The sequence below is a fragment of the Aquila chrysaetos genome, chromosome 1, assembly GCF_900496995.4.
Source record: "Aquila chrysaetos chrysaetos chromosome 1, bAquChr1.4, whole genome shotgun sequence".
Lineage (NCBI taxonomy): Eukaryota > Metazoa > Chordata > Aves > Accipitriformes > Accipitridae > Aquila > Aquila chrysaetos.
Window position 1 is genome coordinate 58,073,186 of NC_044004.1, and position 21,265 is coordinate 58,094,450.

The following is a 21,265-nucleotide window of genomic DNA, read 5'->3' on the forward strand; positions in this document are numbered from 1 at the left end:
CATTTTCAAAAGTCTGTCAGATGAATTGAGTTCCAGTCTAATTCAGAGTCCTGGGAGTGTAGATTTCTATACACTCAAGAGTTTACTAAACTGAACAATATAATATCGCAAAGAGATGGATGAGCGAGCATGAAAGCCGAGAAGGATGGAAAATGAATGCAGCAGTAACCTGCCATTTCAAGAGCAAATGCAGGTTCCCAAAGCAAATACTTTCCCTATCTGCAATAAATTGTGATATTCTTCTGCTTAGAATCTGTACAAATTGTGAATACAGCACATTTTTTTCATTGAACGATTAAAAAGAAAAAAGCAGCTTTTTATTCCAAGAATTTTTATGGGAAAATGGAGCAGTCCCAGTGAAGTCTTGCAGTTTCCATTACTTTTTTTTCTGTTTCCTCTTAAGCACTAAAAGCACTCACTAAGTTCTGATGTTTCCAGTTATTCTAGAACCAGAATATTCTGTCAAAAAATGGAGTTCCAAAAGTAGACAATATGTTAGGTATATGCATCTTTTAAGAACAAATATTTCCAAGGCAAGTTTAGAAAAACTACTGTTTAAAGGAATATTGATTTAAACAGTATCATTTTCAACCTGTGTACTTCCTATTAAACTTTATGACTTTTAACACCATTCTTTATTAATTTCATCTGTATCTTTCTTCTCTGAAAATACTCTACTGCGCATTGTATAAATGTTTGGATTGGTCATCTATATGTTATCATTTTCCAAACGTTTTGAGTTCCTTAAAATATCATATATTTGTTTTGGATAAGAGCATTTTTACATAATGGGGAAATTCAGATGGGATACAATGGCAAGTTTTTGGAATCAATGCCATAAAAGTTTAGCATAACTGATGACTGAGCCAACCAAACATTACACTCAAAATGATAGGCTTCCACTCATGGGTGAATCAAGTGGAGCCTTTATGCTTTTGAATGAGATGGTCATCTATTGAATACAGGTCTTAGACCAAGTTTCACCGTATTCGGTTTAATTTACACTTACGTAACAGTGGACCATCTTGGGAAGGTAATTTCACTTTTTCTCCAATACTTTGTGCACTTAGAACTGTTTGAATGACTCAGTTCTTCTATTTCAGTTTAACTTCTGCTTATGCACCCTTTAATACTATTAATGCAATGCTTTGAAGGTAATACAACACTGAAGTTAAAAATATTTCTTTTTGCCTACGTAGGAACTCTTGCTGAATCACAGGAAGAGACTTAGGCCTGGATAGATGTCTTTGGGAAAAGGAGAGGTGGGATTCTGCTCCAAATCCAGGGAATTTTAGTGCCTACTTCTTATTTCAAATTCTGTGTCATAAAAACAATTCTAAATTATCTTTTTTTAAGCAAAGAAATGTCATTGCAGAACCAAAACCAATCTCCAAACCCAAAATCTACATTAGTCTTACCAATGCATTTCTATCAGCAACAGCAATGCTGTGGCATCAAGATGCAAGTAGCAAAGCAATGTTTTTATTACCACATCATGGAGACCTGTATGGGCTTGGGTGACTGACAGTGCACAGGCTAGAAAGGACTTGGGAACTTATCCATTCATGAGCCCATCAATATAGAGGAGATACATTATCTTTTATTAGATGTCTAATACCAACTCTATTTTTTTCTTGAACACAGTTGTGCAGTGTTGGTCCATGCACTCTAATTTTATAATTATTTAACAGCAGTTCTTTGCTTTTAAATATACCGTCTTGCAAAGGCACAATACTACTGTCTTGAGAGGAGGACTCAAGGGAAGAATTTGGAGTTTTTGATTAATCTTTGAAAATGCTGAAATGAGAACCGACACGGACAATGGAGTGGAGCTGTGAGCCAGGCTTTCTCGACATCTAGATAAGTGGGCTGACTTTCAAAAGTGACTAAGCACCCAGTGTCTTCCAGCTACAACCTATAAGTATTGCTGGAAGCTCAATTTGAAAAATCAGACTATGTACCTAAAACTGTAAAAGGGACCTGGCAGCCCCACATTAGTCCAAAAAAAACAAACCCAACTAACCAAGCATTTGTGGCCGTTATAAATACTATATCACATACCCATTAAATACAGTGTGCTCAGATAAGCAATAAACTGTATGCACAAAACCAGCAGAATGAACACATACATGCCATTAGTTGGGATTTTTTTTCCCCAGCAAAACTGTGTCAAAATCAGAGATTTTAACAATCAGTCAAGTTCAGGGTAGCAAATTCCTTTCCACTTCTGCTTTAAAGAAGGGAGCAGACTGGACTTGGTCACATCTATCAAAAAATCATATACTGCATTAGCCATAAATGTGACAAGACTTGTCATGTCAATCGACTAGTCACAAGACATCACATCTTTCTCTCAAGTGCAGTGGAGAGACAGCAGCTCTGCCAAGCTCTTTACTGAACCTGGGTAGTTGGAATCCAGGTTTGAATGCCAAAGTATTTTAAACATGTGTTAGGAGTTTGCAGGTGGAAGAGGAGACCAAAGGAGAAGGTTTAAATTTTTTTTTTTTATACTATTGATATTCATTAAGTTAGAGCTGGTAATCAGAGACTGCAGCTAGGGGGAGCAACAGAGAGAACACAATATTTTTTAGACTGCAAATTCCCACTTTTGCCTGATGTGGAGGGAAATCCAGTGAAAGCAGGGAAAGACACATCCCCCCCTCCCCACCAGCACTTATAACACCGTGACTTTTATTGAGGCTCCCTAAAATCTCTGGTCAAATACATTTGAAACATGAAGTAGGAGATTCTTGGGTTGTTTGACTATAATCTTGAGTTGCTTTGTCCTCAGTTGTCCTATTTATTTGTAGATGTCCTATTTATTTGTAGATGGAGCCAACCAACCCTGTACTTCCCTGGTGTGAGAATAGTTTCCATCAAAACTAGCAACTTTGGAAACATTAGACTTTTCAAAAAGCTGTAAGGTTGTTCTAACAGCAGAAGTGATAAATATAATTTGCACTAGTAAAGTGTTCTGTTAATGCATCACTGAAATATAGAGTACATTTAAAGGAGAAAAAAATCTCACTTTTGTCTTCCAGAGTTGCATATTTTCATCAGCTTAGAATGTACTTCACCAAGAGGCAGGAGGAAGTATTGACGTATTGCTTCTGCCATGAGCTCTTGAGGAAGTGACACTTACTCTGCTGTCAGGTCCAAGTTTGCCGACCTTGCCTATGGCGAACTCTGCCTTGAAAGATAACTGTGCATACAGAAGGGCTGAGAGGTCTGAGCAGAAAAAAGAAGGTGGATTCTGGAGGTAAATTTAAGTCAATTCACTGAGTTATACAGAGTTTACCATAGAAGCTCACTACAAAATTACAGGATGTATTTATGAAGTTTTCTATAAAGTACAAAGATACTCAGCCCTATGTATAATGATAATTTGGGAGGGAAGAATTTACTCATGAGCAAAAAAAAAAGATTGAAGAAGTAACAAAGAAAAGCAAAAAGAAAAACCTTCAAAGCCAAAAAGCTTCATTCTGAGTGATGAATGACTTGAAAATCTGACCCTTTTTTGAGAGTATTTGTAGCTGACTAAATAGTAGCAAAATTCTTTGAAAAGTCTCCCCTGGCTTGTGCATGCTACATACTTTGTAAATCTGTCCTAAGCCTCTTTGTCTATTTCTTCGTTTTTCCATTTCCTTTTCATTATAGTCATGTTTTCCATTCTCTGCAGCAACCTCTTTGGAATATTTAACATTTTGCCTAGAAGTCTCTCTGGATAACAAACCCACAGTGAAGCTCGTGGGAGTATTCACACTGATGTCCATGGGCATTGGAGAGGATATGCAAATCAGTGCCCACTGTCATAGACCCAAAGACCGAGTCCAGCAAAATAGTTAAATCTTTGCCTGACTAATATTTATATATGCACATCCTAACTGAATTACAGAAGACAACATGAATGCCTCCATTGAACCACATACGCTTAACTTTCCCAATAAACTGAGGCAACAAGCTGGGTTATTTATGATACTGATAAAATATAAATTGATATTTATTTATTATGTTGACAAAAATAATAAATTCTTGAGAAACTACATAAGAACATAAGAGTTGCCATAACGTATCAGAGCAAAGTGGTCAGGCCAGTGTCCTGCTAGTTGCAAATACTCCAAGGAGTAAGAACATAGGCAAGTGCAGAAGGATTTCTCCCAGATGCACTCTCCCAGCTTCAGCCAACAGCAGCTTAGACGCATCAGAAGCTGGAAGTTTTACCACTGTGTTTAGTACCTACCAGTGCAATCACTTGTCTCTGTGTCTGCCTCATCTCCGTTTGAGCATTTCCATACGGCTCCCACAGCATCATGTGGCAATGAGCTATACAACATGAAAAAGTAGTTCCTGGCTCTCTGATAATTTCACACTGTCTGCTCTTGGCTCTTCTTCTAGGGCAGATACTGAGTGATTGTTCCCCATTCACCTTTTCCTCACTCTTCATTATTTGTATCTCTCTGTCCTGTTCTCCCATGGGCATCCCTTTTCCAAACTGATGTGTTGTGTCCTATTTAATTTCTCCTGTGTTAGAGCAGTTCTGCTGCTCTGATCACCCCTGCTGTCCTCCTCCCCCATCTAATCCTGACTGCTTGTATATCCTTTTAACAGTTACTCAGCACCATGAACTTAGAAGTAGTGTAAAAATACCCTCTCTTTTGTTCTCGGTTCCTGATCTTCTGCTTTTTTTTTTTTTTTTTTAATATTTAATTTTTGTCTCTGCTGCTGTTTCACCATTAACTGATAGCTAAAGTGACTCTAATTCAGAAGTTATCACTGTATGTGCCTAACTGACATCACATTATGCCATGTACATTGCTTTATACTTACAGAAATGGAATTTTACCTGTGGGTTTTATTTCTCAGATGCTCAGGATACAGACATTTACTGCAACTCTTTGTGGTCGATTTAAGTTCTTACTGTTCTGAATACATTTCATTAAGAATTCTGTGCCTCACTAATCCCCTGTTTTCCAGACAATTTACCAATAAGTTGAACATCAGTCTCTAAAAGATTTGTGTGAAACTTTGCTTATAGCCTTCCTGTATTGTGAAAGCTGGCCATTTAGTCCTGCTTATTTTCTCCTCCCTACTGATCAGTTATTAGTTATTCTAATCAGTTATGAAGTGGGTTATCCCTTGGCAGTTCAGTTTAAGTTTTTGTACTTGAGCTATGGCTCCATTCACACAAGTATTTGCAGAGCAGTGGTAAATTACTTGGCAGAAAAGGTGTCATTTGATTTTGATCTGTCATTAGCCTGGTAAGAGAGTGCTGTTTTGAAACATTAACCTTAATATTATCTTTATAAATATGATTAAGGCTGAGTATTAAGAAAGTGTTTTCAGAGGTAAGCTGGAAGGAAGAGGGAAGCCTCAGCCTCGCACATGTTACCAGGACAGCAGAGTGTTTGAGGTTTTTTGTTCTGGAAAACATTCAGGTGAAACATACTGTGAAAATAAACTTTAGAAGAAGCAAATGTTCACAAAATGTCTTCTAGTAGCTACTGTTTAAATTAATTTCCTGCCAATAGGGTCATTTAGGACAGAAGGGGATCAAAAGTAAAAGCAGTGTGATATTTCACTAACAAGTGGTCAAAGCATACAAGCACAAAGACTTCCAGTGAAGTCAACAGCACCAGGCACAGCCGAACTCCCTGTCCTGCAGTAACGCAGACACATGTTGTACCACTGACAGCGCACAAACCGTGTTCATGGCTGGTCTTGTCTGCTCATACTATTTCAGCAGCATGGATCACCCTGGCTGAAATTCAACCCTGCGCCACATAAGCAGCCCTTCAAGCCCTCCAGCTGGTATCTCACAGAAACTAGTCTGCCCTTCAGACAAGGACTAAAACTCAAATTTAAAGTACTACATCACAAAAGTCTTGCGCTTAAAAAAAAAAATTAAAAAAAAATCCCCAAGCCCCAACAACCCCCCAAAACCCCCAAATAAAAAAACCACACACACACACAAACTCTACAACCTGAGACCTGAATACCAACCAACAGCCAGAAGGAGCACTGGAGGTCAAACCAGGGAAGAGAGGAAATCAAAACCAGAAACTGAGTGTCAGTCTCTGTTGTGCAATCTATTTTCACAGAATCAGCTAAATCTGAATTAGTGAATTCCACTTCAGCTTTTGCTCCTACCGCCACTATATCCATGGTATCTGGGAAATGACTTAGACACATCTCTGGAGAACAGCATGGGTCCAGTGCTTCCAAAAGGCCAAAGTCAATACGTTCATGTGTCAGATACATGTGCCAGGGTAGCTGTCCCAGCTGCACAACACATGATGTGTCAACTGCTTTACATAGGGTGGGGTCAGGAAGAGGCTCATTAAAGAGAAACACTACAGCTCTGCTGGCAACATCTCTGCATCCCTGTCCAGTTTTACACCAAAAAAAAAAGTGACATTGCTTTAAGAAAAGGGTAACTCTGGATGGAGATCAAAACCAGCACAGAAGGGCCAGAGGAGTGTGTACATTAGATACAGATCCATCATCGATCTTTCATATCATTATTTCATCATTAAGGGGACAGTGTAAACTATTCTGATTTAAGTTTTTCTGTAATAGCAACAAATACTCTGAATTTGTTCATCAGAATAATCTTACATAGGTGATGAAAGACAGGAGAGCTCCTTGTCCCCGAGCACGCTTTGCAGCGGGGGAGTCTCCACCAGACTATTTCCTCTGAGCTGAATTTTTCTCCTGCATGGAAAAGGCCATGATCCCGCTCCCTCGAGGCATGCAGAACCTAATTCTCGCTGAAAACATTCAGGGAGTTAGGTACATAAATACCCTTCAAATTCATCCTATCTATAAACAGGGCCTAACCTTTGAGATGGTTTTCTGTGCAGAGGCGTATGGCACCTCTTGCATAAGATGGCAATGAGACAGCACGTTTTGCAGAGTAAGGAGCTGAAGCGTGGCATTTCTGGGCAGCAAGAACTTGTGTCTGTGGCCACATTTTTTTGGTGCATCTGCTGGGAAACAGTGCTGGAGGGGACCGAGTTACATCACTTCTTTGGGTACTGAATTGTCACCACCATTACAGACGTTCCCCTCAGTGGACCTGAAAGCTGTTCCTGAACAAGTGAAGATATTGCCATGTAGCTGTTATACAAGATAATGGTGTTTCTCTCATTTTCCCCATCCTTGACCCTTTCATTCTGTCCCTTTAGCTGTAAAATACACTTCAGTCCCACCAAATTCAAGAATGACAACTGCAGCCCAGACCCGGAACTCATACACTGCTATCATACCTGTTCGTACAATGTATGCACTGGCTTCTATTCATCTAAAACATTTAAAACAGAGTTAAGACAGCGTTATCCTACTCTTCGTCTGTTTGTTCCTATTGGAGGGGGATTTTGTGGGTAACTCACTGAGACAAGAGCCTGAAAGTGGACACCGTTTGACACTGGATGGGGTATCTCGGCTAGCAGGGCCTGTCTGTGGTACACGCCTGTTCAGAAAAATGAAAGCTTTTCACAGTGCTAATCCCTGTTACACAGACAATCTGCAGCCCATTTGCTATTCCTTTTTGGCTTTATTTTTAACAGGGCCTTAAAACATATTTTTCCTTAAAATGACAACAATCTTTTCTGCCCTCTTTGTTCGTGGGGCTTTGTGCGCTCATAAACAGTTTAAGAGTTCCCTTCACACCTGTGGTGCACATGTGTGGCTGTAATAAAGACTCTCTTATCTATCCTTCACTGATAACTTAAGAGGACAGTGTTTAAGAAACGGCACCATCCTTGCGACTGTAATGAACAAAACCAAACCTAAATCCCAAACCTACAGCAGTGACAGTAAGGCCAGCATGCCTGGGGAAGGAGGTAACCTGACCCAAAAAACTCAGTAGAAATCTGCTTTCCCAGGGACTAAGGAGTGTTGTCTCTAGTTTTGCTGTCCCATATTTAAACCCTCCATAACCTGAGTTCATTCAAGTGCACCAATAACAGACATTGCATTTCAAATGAACGTCTTCTGCCTAACAGGCACCTCTATGCATGAAGGTCTTTAAACATTTTACAAATGTTTTTTACTAAAGCCATCCAAAATCCCTGTCAAGCACAGGGCCAAATATGCGCTTCCCAGTTTGGCAAATCAGGAAAGCAAGCAGGGAAAAGCTAAACTTGAAACTTTGACTTTCACACTCATTCTTCCAACCACCCAATAACCGTCCCCCTTCAGCATTCCAGCCAATTGTTTCTTCTACACTTCCAGTGAAATCTAAAGGTAAAAAAAGCTCTTGCATTGTTAATAATAATAATAATAATAATGCATTTTAATTTATTATTTATCTCTGTCTACCACTGTTGTTTAGACAATACTTAAACGGAGATTTTCATATGCTTATAGACAAACACATAGGCTAAGAAAGCCTGAGTTCCTACCTCTGAAATCCTTAGAAAATTTTGCACTATCTGGCATATTTTATATATTTGTGCAATACCATAACTTAGAACCTCCCATTTCCCATGTAATAAAAGATGCATCTTCTTTCCTATTCTAGTCCCTAGAGGGACTCTAGAGTCCTCTAGAGGAACGAAGGGACAGTCGTCTTTATCCTCCCTGCTGGCCCCGAAGTCGGAGCAGAAAGGCTGAGGGGAAGGCAAGCAGACCTGCGACTCCTTTCCAGCTGGGAAACCCTGCTCAAAGACACAAGGAAGCAGCCTGCACCATCCCAAGGTTTTGCTACTTCCTTCCTTGACCTCCCCGGACTCTGCGTTGCTTATTTGGAAAATTGTGCCAAAAATGCTTCCCAGTTAGCATAATCTGAGCTATGCTAAAGCTATGCTGCTACTCAAAACCAACTTGCTCAGAAAATGCCCCCTGGAGCCTTGTTTACACAGCAAGGAGCGGATCAGCACGCATTAGACTGCAGTGCCATGACTCCTCTTTTCGGCTGCCTCGTGATGGTTATACTCTGCTTGCGCTGACATCACTGGCCGGGCGCCAGCGCCCAGGTCTCAGTGGAAGGAAAACCCTAAGTCAGCCTAACCACAGGACAGTTTGGGATCAGCAAGACTTTCCCAGCCTCTTTCAGCTTAGGCACTGGTACAAAGTCTGAGAGAAATTTCCCTCCACAGAGAAAACCTTAATCTTCTGGTTAGACAACACCACACACTACAATTTGATACTTAATAAATTGTCGTGGAGCTATAATACAAATATTCACTTGGTCACTTATCCTTTTAGCAATAAAAAACAATTGGGACTGAAATTCAGTTGCAATTTGTTGCAGCTGCTGTGGCAAGGACCCCCTCAGAAAGTAATTTCCAGAGGATTCTTCTTGTTAAAAAGCCATTTCCTTGGCGAGGAGTGGGATGTCTGGAAGATAGCAACAGGGACAAAACCAAGCACAGAAGTTTACAAGCATTCCTGAAGGGCATTTAAAAAACCCTGTATTTATTCAAACAATTACAAAAACATTTTATGCAGCTAAGAAGTTTAGCCCCTCCACCAAACTATAAAGTAGACTTTGAAACCTAACCTTTGATAGGCAGATTTCCTCATTACCCTTAAGACAACACAGACAATGTGTGAGGCAGCATCAACACTTGGCTCCACCCTGAAGAAGGTGTGGAGAGAGGATGGCAACCTCCTGGTTTCCCAGTCCTTCCACGGCTCGAGGATTTCCATTCTTCAGTTCTGACCCACACCCACTCTCTCCCCACCACAGGACATGGTTGAACTACTTGGTTATGAATAATATACATTGCAAATTTAGCTTTGTTGGGAGTAACAGGAACTGAGAGGGTCTGGAAGAACAACTTCCAGTCTCACTGGGCAATCCCATAGTGTTCAGCTCACACATTATGGCATGTGGTTGGTTATGTGGGTCAGATGGTATCCTTATTACTACCTGAGTGGGTGACAAACTGAAAGTTAAGAATGACAAGTCTGGTAAAACTTTCAGCCTATACTAAATACGTGAAACAGTCTTCACATTTATTTGGTGGCTCCCATCATCCCAGGGAGTTAATGAGATAATCCCCCCGCAAAGAGAAGTCTAATGATTCCAAGCTGTTTATCTCTGTAAATGCTCATGAATTTATCATCAGATAACACCCCAGCCATGCCGCCTTCTCTAGCCTGCCAAATGGTTACCCTTTTCCTTGATGGAAACACAGGATAGGAGCCAGCTTTTTCTTCCCTTCTGCTTCTTCCATTATTATTATTATCCCTTCACGTTACTCACCAGATGGTCTCTCTCTATGTGAAAGAGATATGTTAACTATTTAATCACAATTTGCAACTCTTCTTTGGTAAGGAATGCCATTCTCCTGTCTACCTCTAAAAGGCAGAATGGCCATTTGACATCTCCTCTCTCCTTCCCTCCCGTGTGAAGAATGACAGGGGAGATCATGTATGAAAAAGAAAGTTAAGTACCCACCCAGTACTCCTCCTACCAAAGAGGAGAAGTAGGAGACACACAGCTCAGGCTCTGTGTCCTGAACAGCCTAACGCCCCATAAGATAGAGCGAAACACAAACTTTTCAAGACAGAAAACAGGATCCTGAGTGTCCCAGGAAATTCACAATGGACTGGATGGGAGGCAGGCTATGCTCTCTCGTTTTCAAGCCAAAAGAGAAGAAACAAAGAAATATGGCAAGTTCTGCAATCTGTACTAGCCCTGCCAGGTCAGGCCAATGGAAACTTCATTTGGCCATTTTTCACTCAGCTGCTGCTGAAGACACACTGCAAAGACAAACTGTCTGCCAAGCCCAAGGCTCCCTAACACCATCTCTTGCTTGCAGCTCTCTGTCTTATTGGACAGAGGTTTTTCTCCTTTTAAACCCATGTTCTGTGAAAACTCACCCTGAACAGAGACCATATAAGTTAAAGCACCTCTGTGTTATACTCCACATGAACACAGCCACAGTAAGAAAAACAGGAAAAACACTGGAGCACGCCAGTAAATCTAGCTGTAAGAGCGGGTGGCAGGTGGAGTCTTCCTCAGAACTTGCAGCATTGGGAAGGCCAAAATCAATTTTCTGTAGTGACTTCTGAAAACAACCTAAGCTATTTAAGATGGGACCCAAGCCCCAATTAAACATAGGACCTAGATTTCTATGGCTCTTTTGAGTTGACATGAATACTTGACACGAGCCATCCAGAGTACTGTGGCTGTACTTCATGAAACACTAGAGTTTTTCTGATAAAAAAAAAAAAAAAAACCTAAAAGGAGGGGAGAAAGTTATATGAAAGTTAAAAGGTTAAATACAAGATGGTAGCACATCTGCCAGTACCTTTTTTTTTTCTTTTTTTTTTTGGACACAGCCTAAATCTTTCTGATACTTCTGAAAATGAATTGAACTAAGTTAATGCCGACTATATTAGTTAGACTTAGCATTTTGCATTTCTTCTAGTGGTTTTACATACAGTTCTCTCCCCTGCTTCCAGAGACCTTGTTTTACAGCAAAATGTCCAGCTTTAGGATCTCTGCAGGCTGTCAAGAAGAGGTGCACCATTTTCTGTAGGAACACCTAGCAAAAGAAACAATTCTGGAAACTACCCCACTCTGTGCAAAAGGGAAAATAAAGGAGCTTTTCCCCCACCAGATGCATTACTTTTCTTGATGCTGTTCTAGTTAAGAATGAGATTCCAAGAATAAAAGTTTCCTGATGCAACATAAACATATTCTGTTTGCAATTCCTTTTAAGAGATCTCTGCTTTAGGCATTTCAGACTTGCAGGGAAGAGATCACACTACCAGCAAGTCACTGCTTCACTCAATGCAGGCTGCCAAAACGCATAGAACTGAACCCTGTCCTCTCATTCACTGGACCGATAAATATGCTTTTAAGAGCATGCACAGACTGGTTCACACTTACATGATGCACAGAGAATGAGGCAGAGGGCTTGCAGAGTGAAGCAACACCTCATTCCCGAGCATGTGCAGAACAGTCCACCTTCGCTTACTGCTAAAAATGCTAAACCAGTGCCATTTGCACTACATATGTGCAACATGCATGTCTCCGAGATTCATTACTGTGCATATGAAAATTCAATCATATCAAAGCTTAGCTTTAAGAAAGTCTCAAGGGGCTGAACCGTGTACTTATGTGCTTTGAGGGGGAAAAAACCAACAATTCTTAAGCTTTTTGTAGCATTGCCCCGGTCTTTCCTTTTGGAAGGACAAAATAGCTGCTAAATGAGTGAACTCCACATTCCCACTGTGTGTTTATATCCATTCATTTTCATAACTCAATTTCTGTTTGCGTGAACACAAATGTATAAATCATAGATGGATTTAGGGCCGATCCCAAGAAAACTGTAACTAAGATGAACAAAACTCATTCTTTTATTTGAAAACTGCTGTGCTTTAGTCATTTAGTATGACCATATGTATCCTTTTACACCATCTCTCTCTCTCCAACACTACTTTCTGTAGCTCATTCTAGAGCAAAGGATTCTGCAATGAGCTTGCAAGTATCACAAATTCACCTATTTTCACATTTCATTGTAATTTGAAAATTGCTTTATGTTCTTGAAATTTTCCATTAAAATAAATCTGTCCTTCAAACAAAAAGGGAAAAAAATTATACTGAATAAAAGTGACGGTTTAGGGACACATATGGTCATTGCACATCCTATGCTTGATCAAAAAAGAAGAGAAGAATGTTCACGTTCTTTAATGAAAATAAAGACTTTTGCAGGCAAAATTAATTTTTAAAAAGTAACAGAACAAACCTTCTGATCTTCTTGGCTTTTGTATGGCCTTTCACATTCATGGACATGAAGCTTATAGAAGCTGGCTTGAACATAAAGGTACCAGAAACACAGCCTAGAACATAGCACTGAAAGACGAGGATTTCCAAAGAATTATCCTCAGTTCTTTAAAAAAAAAAAAAAAAAATTTAGAAAAAGTCTAAACACACTTGGCGTTTCACCAATGCAGGAAAAGCAGAGAGGCGGCTTCTGGTTTTCTTCCCCATTTCTGCAGTGCCATACAAACTTCAGCTCCTCAAACCTATCATAAATGTCTAACGACTGCAGTGCCGAAACCGACACAAAGCTCCCACCGCGGTGGGACATGGTGACAAGCCATGTGCCAGTGATGGGCAGGTGGGGGCTGCTGGCTCCAAGTCTGGCCCATTGCATCCTGACTCTTGCCAGCCACGACCAGTGTGTGCATGTGGGGGTAGCATGAGCTTGGCAGGGACTTCAGCAACCCAAGCAGGAAGGGAAGGTCTCTGCTTTGAAGGTGTTCTCCAAATTAACATTTTTACGCATATGTAAAACTTCATTGGATATACTTAAAAAAATTCTCAGATACAAAAAACCTGAAAAGGAAAGCAATGCTTGAAAAACAAACAGAAGCGGGAGCTTCATGGGACTCCTCCTTTGCAGAGTTAAATTCCTCCTAAATGACATTTCCAGGGTGAGACATTTGTAAGTACAACTGTAAAAGGACCAAAGGCTCAACTGACAAACCATGAGATATGAAGTGCTTGCAAGATACATCCGGTGTTGAGATAATTAAAATCAAAATTAAACTTGTGCTATATTTGCAACTGCAAAGTATCAGTTAATCAAACATAATGAGTTAATCAGACTCATTTTTCTGAGGGCAAAATGTAATCATGCTTCATCATCTTTTGTGTTGTCCTTAGACTCTGACAGACTTTCCAGACAAAAACTAACTCTTCTTAAGTATTTGCACACCCACTAGCACAGCAGAGTCCAGGAAGTTTTATAGGCATTATTGCAACGTTAATAGGAAATAGTTGTAGTAAAGCCACTTTATAGAAGCTTTTGCTCTATATTAAGAAGTCAAATAATAATAACAAATTGAAGGGGACACCAAGCATGACCCAGGAAGGAGATAATACTCTGCATCCCATTTTTGCAATCAAGAGACAAGCCACTCAGCTATTTAGCAAGACTGCTGCCAGTAAACCAGTATGTCTCCCAGATTCCTAACAGCAAACAGCAAGAGCAAAGAATACGTTCTCTGGTGACCTCTGTGGATTTAGCAATTCTGTATTTATTTTTTTATTTAAAAAAAAAAAAAAAAAAAGCAGCTGTTGCTGGATGTAATTTCTAGGTATTGTAATTAATTTATTTTTAATCCCATGGAGAAATAATTTATACTGTTTTGGTTGCTAGCTATTCAAGATATTGTGGTTACATTTTTGGTGTCTTTGGTACATTTTATTGTAACATTCTCAGGGCACTGCAGTCAATTACTACATCTCATGCTGTTTTACTTGCTACAAAGCATCATCCAAGCATTTTCTAGCAAGTCCTTGTGGGTAACTACGTCCTGTTCAGGAAACACATGTATGTCTATGCGCTGATAGGTATGAGATCAGCGTCAGCTTAGCCATTTGGATTAATGCCTTTTGGTTTGGCTTCTGTGGCCTCAAGCCTCTTAGCTCAAGCTGTGATAGAGTTTAAAAAAAAAAAAACACACACACAAAAAAAACATTTTAAAAATTAAACCAAGTACATTTGGAATACAAAGGCTTATCTGGTATCTGAGTGTTGTGCCTCTGCAGTGTTAAAACTTGTCCCAGCTTTTCACTCTTCTCTCGCTTTTCCAGGCCTCATTACCTCTGATTCAGGCCCACAGTTGTGCCGGTCCCCTCTCTTGGCCATCCCAGTTCTTCCCTTCGTTGCTGCTGCTCCCGCCGTGCGCGTGGGGGAAGCGGGAGGGACAGTCCCAGCGGGAAGCACAAACCCAACCAGCTACGCAGCAGCAAAGGGAAGGAGAGACACAACTTGCTGGGGAAAGAGCCGAAACAATAGCTTGTGGCCAGGACTCGGAAAGGCCAGAAGATAATAGCTCCCGCGGATTAAAGAAGGAAAACAGCTGGAAATAAAGTTTGGTAGGTCTCAGCCTACCAGATCACTAAAAGTGTTTGAGTGTGAAGGATTGCAAACCCCAGCACTGATGGAGGGGACAAGCCTCAGAGGAGAGCAAGGACCATAACCCTGAGACAAGAAGTCAAAAATATGGTGAAGTGAATTAAAGAGGCTACAGAGCCATCATCCAGGAATCTATGGAATGGCTATGCCTTTCAATCACAGCTATGATACATGGGATTTTCCCTTTCAAGTTGCATCTCTATAGTTGAGTGAGAGCACTCAGGTGGGACAGCTTGTCCTAACACAGTGGAAGCTATAGCTAACATGCAGAAAAATTAATCCACCATCATTGTTAATCTGGCCTTTTTCATTTATGACTCTATTCACTGTATTGTACTTATTTAGAGATGACATATCCAGAACGGTTTCCCAGAGAGGCTACCCTACTGAGGTGTTAGCTGTTCCTAGAAGCCATTTCTCTAAATCAAGTTTTGAAAGGAAATTGATGGCAGACAGTATATAGTACTGACCCCCAAAAAGTAACCTAGTCTAACATGCACTTTACAGTCCTATTTCTGAGCATATTTTTCCCTTGTGCAAATTCTGTAGGTACATTCTGATTCTCTGTGAAATTCAGAAAACATTAACAGTTTGCAAAGGGGAAAACAGGAGTGACAGTGAAGAACAGTGAAGACAGTGAAATCTCACCCATTTAGCACGTCAGTGCTCTTCATTCTTTGCTGATCCAAGGCAGTAAAGGGAATAAGAACAGAAAATAAATAATATTCCTCAGAAAGACAGAAAAGCGTAAGTCTTACTAAAAACCACATTTGCCCTGCCAGTCCCTCCAGCAAGATAGATCAGCTTGCTTTGCTCATGTGAGTATTTTCATTAATTTGAATGGGAACTTTGCCTGATGAAGGAGCGCTGGATCTTCCCTTTCTGGGCAGAAGCACTGTAACTACCAGCTGAAATACATCAGCACTCTAGATAAGCCATGAACTATTGTGTCCGTTGATTTATTGCTGATTAAAGACTCCCAAGTTGCTCCTAGTCCTGAGAATTAACAGAACTGAAAACGTTATGTTAACATATTAGAGAAACATTCTGAAAGTGCATTAGTCTACCAAGCTGAATAAGCACATAGGTTGCTGGCTGATGGTCCTTTCATTAGTTTCGGTGAGAGTCCTCTGATTTCCGCTACATATATCTGCAGAGAGTTGAATGCACAGCTTCAAGCTGTCATAACAGCAACATTCTATTAATTTTCCTTTAAGTTGCATATCCTTGGTCCTTACTAAAACTATTTCCTAGTTTTAAACAAGACACTCAACTCACCATTTGAAGTTACCAAGATATAAAAGGTACTCCTACTTTTGACACATTAAAAATACCACTAATGCAACAGAATGTTTTAGAAAGAAAAGCATAGGTCTGTTCTTTTAGCAAATGGCATGCAGAACTTAAGCACAAAGTCCCATAATCTAAACAAATCAAGTACTAACGTAATAAGAGAGTACTTTAAAAAAAATTATGAAAATGTCATGTCTTAATTGGTTGAGATGTGTGACATTGCTGTTAAAAAATGCAGCAGCTCACCAGCCCTGCAACTGGAAGTATCACCAAAGATAAAGCATTATCACAAAAGTTACTTCTTTTTTTTTCTTTTTTTTTTTCTTCTTTTTATTGCAATTCTGTGTTAATTGTGTTGCTTCAGGTGGATGGCCGAAAGTAGCATCTACAATTCTTGGCAGCAAATCTGAGTCATTTTCACAGACTACATCTGTGTGAGACCACGCAGGAGCCAGGGACGGAGTCCCAGGGAGAGAGGGTGAAATCGGGACCAACAACCCTTGACAGGAGGTCAGGCTTTGCTCCCTGAGAGCCAAAGTCACCGATTCTCCGGGCGTCTTTGCTTGTGATACAAAAGGGACACCTTAAAAAGCATACCACCTTTTCTATCATTACAGATACTTACAGAGCTGTCTCTGACTTGAAGTGTACCTTGTGAGTTCATGCCAACAACTAGAAGCCCCTAGCCAACAATCCGGGTTGGCAAGTAAGGGGCAAATCTTGCAAATACAACCGGTGGACAGTGCAACTTGTTTTCCAGGAACTGGGTGAATTATAATCAATCATTCTCAACATTGCACTAAATACACATTGAAGTGCTAAGGATGTTGTACACAGGGAAAGGTGGCAAGATTTCGCCAAAAGGCAAAAATTATATATCATGTTTGGAGCTGTACAGCACAGCCCTGCAAGTACCCACACTCAAACTCATGAGACTGAGATAACACTCAGTGGGAAAATAGGTCCTATATATTGACTTTTTGTGAATACAGAGAAAACAAAAGAAAACCCAAGGAGAACATGTAAGAAAGCATATCATGCTCCTGTATTTCCTCAAGGTGACTTAACATAGTAATTATTACAATGTGCACTAGGAAAGAGCACAGTACTTTAGTAACATGAAACTTCAGCACAGCATCTGTTACTAAACTTTGCTCAGAGGTAATGAGAGGCGACCAAATTCTGGGTAAATTATAAAAAAATTGAGTGGCTAGGGAAAGAAAGCTTAGAGGAATTTAAAAACAAATTTCTTACACACAATACCAAAACTACCACCACTGTTATTATGCCTGCACACAAACCCAAATGATAACATTCAATTATTAGGAAGCTGATGTAAAACACTTTAGCAAATTCAGTGGATTGCTTGAATTTGCAGTTTCTCTGCTGCTTTAAGGAAAAGGTAGGCAAGATACAGACCCTTCAGGCTTTGAGTATTTTGCCTTTTTAGTCCTGAATGTTGGTAGCTCCCTTGCTGCTACAGTGTTTGTTGCTTATGAAAAGCAGCTGTATTTGGAGGTACTAATAATACCCAGTGGTATAAAATCTATATTTTCTGAAGTCTACCTCCTTCAACACCACAATGAGCAACATTCATACCATCCACATGGAGACTTGATAGGGAAGTAGAGAACTGATGGCTAGCTGAGCGAAGATAATTTTCTATCAGACTTCCAAGTTTCCAAGCAGGGTATAGAAGAAAGAAGACTGCATACGCAAGTCGGGGTCTTTTTTTTTTTTTTTTCTTCATAAAGTTTCTATAACCTTTTCTTTCTTCCTTACACTCAAATTTCCTATTCAGGGCTTTCAATCCCTGCTTATCTCAACTGGACATAACCAAACAAAACTTCCACAACCACTGGAGCGAATTCTGGACAAGTAACCTAGAATTTATTTTCTGTCATATTAAGCAAATAAATGTACCTTAAACTTATAGCACCGGGACAGCATGCTTTTTTATTCTCACCATGGAGAAAGATATCAGACATCAACTTGCTAGGTGTGATTTTTAAAACCAATTTTGTTTCACTGCTGTAAACACAGTTTTCACTTCATGCTCAAATTTTCCTCACCTATTCAAATTCAATTCATTTACTGTCTGAGAGTTAAGAAGAAATTTCTTCCTTTACTTCTAGCAGCCCTTTGAAGGAGTCAAACAAAGAAATGCTGAAGATATATTTTTAGATAACTCCTTCTTCCATCAGTTATTAATCCTACAGAGAAAAATGAAATGTTTAAAACCTTCCAAATCCCACTTGCACAGTTCTTAACACCAATTATGAGATTATATTGTCCCAGACAACCCCAATGAAATAAATTAATTAATTTAACACAGTAAAGCTTTGAAAACAACGTGAGGGGAAGACTAGCAATTATTTGCATATAGCACACAGACAGACAGACACTCGAGCAATGAAGCAATGTCCTACCTCTCCTTGCCGGTGATAGTGCTTGGGAGGTTTTCCCATCTGCTCTAGCATTTTGCCCTTCTTACTGCTAGCAAGCGTCAGTCCCAGGTGGATGCCTGCAGATCTGTTGGTTGCCTGAGTTGGAGCCTCCCCCATCAGGGTGGATTTGATGGAGTTCACCTTGGAGCTGGAGCTGTCTAGCTGGGAGCTCTCCACGATCAGGACCGCGGCTAGTAAGAGGAGACAGCAGGAGCACTTATTCCACATCAGCACGATCATCTCCCCTCCCCCCAAAAGGGTTATTTTTTTTCTTTCTTTTTTTTTTTTTTTTAAAGCAAAGAAAACAAAAGAGAGGAAAAAAAAAGTTTTTAAAAATATCTCCCAAAGTTGTTAACAAAGCAATGGATTTCAACGCCACACACTCAAGGAACTGCTGTTCTGAGAGATACGGGAGAAAAATAATTTTAAAAAGAATCCCCTAGGAAAAAACCGCGTCAAGTCTATAGACAGTGAGCAACTATCGGGTCTGTGAAGTGATGGCTTTCTCCTCCAGGTCCTCGAGAAGTCCAGGCAATTCTTTAGTAACTGAGAGCAATAAGCTACGAGGCAACTGCACCCAGGGCAGCTCCCCACCAGTGCAGGCACCAGCACGTTTGCTTAAGCTTCAGAGGCAGAGTGAGTGAGTTACTTCCCCCCACTCCTCCTCCCTTGCTGCACAAGCCAGCAGAGAGGAAACTCAAACCAGATCCAATCCAAGCAGCACCGGCAAAAGCTGGGCTTAGTTTTCTTGCTCTCTCTCTCCCCCCCCTTTACTTTTTATTCCCCTCCTCCTTTTTCTGTCTTTTCCCTCAGCCTCTGCAGCCAGCAGGAGTGAAAGCGCCCGGTCTCCTCCTCCTCCTTCTCCTCCTCCAGCCCGGCCAGTGCGGGCCGAGGGGCTCTGGGCATGCGGCCGAGGGGCGGGCAGGGCAGGGGGAGGGAGCCCCGGGGCTGACCCCCCCACACCCCGGCGGGACCGCCAGCACACGGCCAGAGGGGCAGACCCCCCCCGGCGGGCTTCCTGCGCTGCTGCCCCTCGCACTCGGGGGTCTCCGGCAGCCTCTCGCTGCCCCCCCCTTATCATTATAGCCGCTGGCAGCGGGTGTCCCTTCCCCCTGACCCCCCCCCCCCAGCCCGGAGGAGGGACACGCCGCGCAGAGACTTGCGACCCCTCCGCGTCGTGTGTCCGTCCTCCCCCCCGCCCTCACCTCTCCGGAGTCCACCTTCTCCCCAGCCTGGGGGGTTCCCCCTCTCTCCGGCCGGGGTCTGCCCACGGCCACGCACAGCCCCGGACACGCGTGCTACGCTCTCAGTGGCACCTCGCTGCCGCTCCGAGATCCAGCCCCGAGGTGGAGGTGAAGTCTCGCCGAAGGGGACGGGCGCCGGCAGGCTTTCCGCACGGGCTCCCCAAATTGCGCTGCCGAACCGAAGCGTGCTCCGGCTCCCTGAAACGCTCAGAAGCGCAAAGCGCGTTAGTCCTGCAGCGCTGTGAAAGCATGGGGCTGGCACGCAAATCCTGCCAAATCTTATGCCAGAGCCTGCAAAGCCCGCTGCCCAGGTAAAGGGCATGTCCAGCCACTAATGGTGCACCGCACTACTCCTAAACGTGACGCTTCTCAGTGCCACTAGCAACTCGAGAGACTGATTTTGTATTCATCTTCTCAGTTTCCTTGGCATGAGCACATGTCCGAGTGCTGTGGAACATCCAGGTGCTACTAACTACACCCGCATGCTCCAAGGCCCTTGCGTCTCCCCGCCGCTGCACCAAAACACTGCGTTTCAGAAAACGGAAGGTAAACAGGGACACAGAGTGCAAAATTAGCAGAACTGGGGTAAACCCAGCTCTTAACTTTTCCCAGTTACCTGCAAAAGGCTTAGTGCAGAGAACACCACCATGGGGCACTTGTGTACTGCAGTGGAGAGCTGCAAGCCCTTGTCTTTCCCCTGGACATGCAAAAGTGGGGTGGAGGGAACAGAAGATGGTGAGAGGAGCAGCCTTCTTGCTGTCCCATATGTTCATGTACAAACACTACCTTGTCTGGGAACAGTACAGAGAATTTTCATGTTTCCCCCCCCTCCCCTTCTCTCAGCTATCAATCCTTTCTGGTTACTCTACCTCTTTCCACAGCAGAAGAGATGAAGAAGAAGAAATGCTCACCTGAAATTTCATTTCTTCTAAATTAACAGCTGTGAAAAAAAGAAGTTGCTAAGGCAAGAAATACCAGGGAGGAGTCAGGCTCTCTTTTGGCCCCCAGTGCTCCTGCTCCCTCTCAGTGAGCAGAAGCCCTCCTGGGCGCTCAGGAGCTCTCTGCAGGGAATACTCCATGAACTACACCACCTTGGGTAAGTTTTTCAAAATGTTGTCTGTCTATCGACGTGTGATTGCTAGCTAGCAGTGTGTCCTAATGTTAGGGCTTGTATTATATTAAACAGAGCATCTTATAAAGAGTAGCTTAATTTACGTCTTTTTCCACAGCTCAAACCTTAGAATTGTTTCAGAGGGTTTAATCCTATCTCACAGGGCAGATTCTTTTTTTTTTTTTTTCTTTCTTATCTAATGACCTCTCACTTCAGGGGATTACTACTGATCTTTTAATTTTTTTTTTAATTTTTCTTTAAGTAACAACTGAAATGACATATCAG

General features: G+C 41.6%; 1 protein-coding gene and 1 long non-coding RNA gene across 2 annotated transcripts in view; one reads left to right on the plus strand and one right to left on the minus strand.

The window, feature by feature from the left end:
* The window catches only part of DKK2 (dickkopf WNT signaling pathway inhibitor 2), a 47,331-nt gene extending 27,984 nt beyond the window's left edge, over positions 1-19,347 (minus strand). Inside the window, exon 1 of the mRNA XM_030026209.1 lies at positions 18,608-19,347. Coding sequence (XP_029882069.1) covers positions 18,608-18,865 — 258 coding nt within the window. The 5' untranslated portion in view covers positions 18,866-19,347. The remainder of the gene's footprint in view (positions 1-18,607) is intronic.
* LOC115346312 lies at positions 1,204-8,580 on the plus strand. Its single transcript, XR_003925101.1, has 3 exons — positions 1,204-1,262; positions 3,042-3,259; positions 8,522-8,580. It is a non-coding gene; the product is annotated as an uncharacterized LOC115346312 (long non-coding RNA).
* Positions 19,348-21,265: the final 1,918 nt, after the last annotated feature.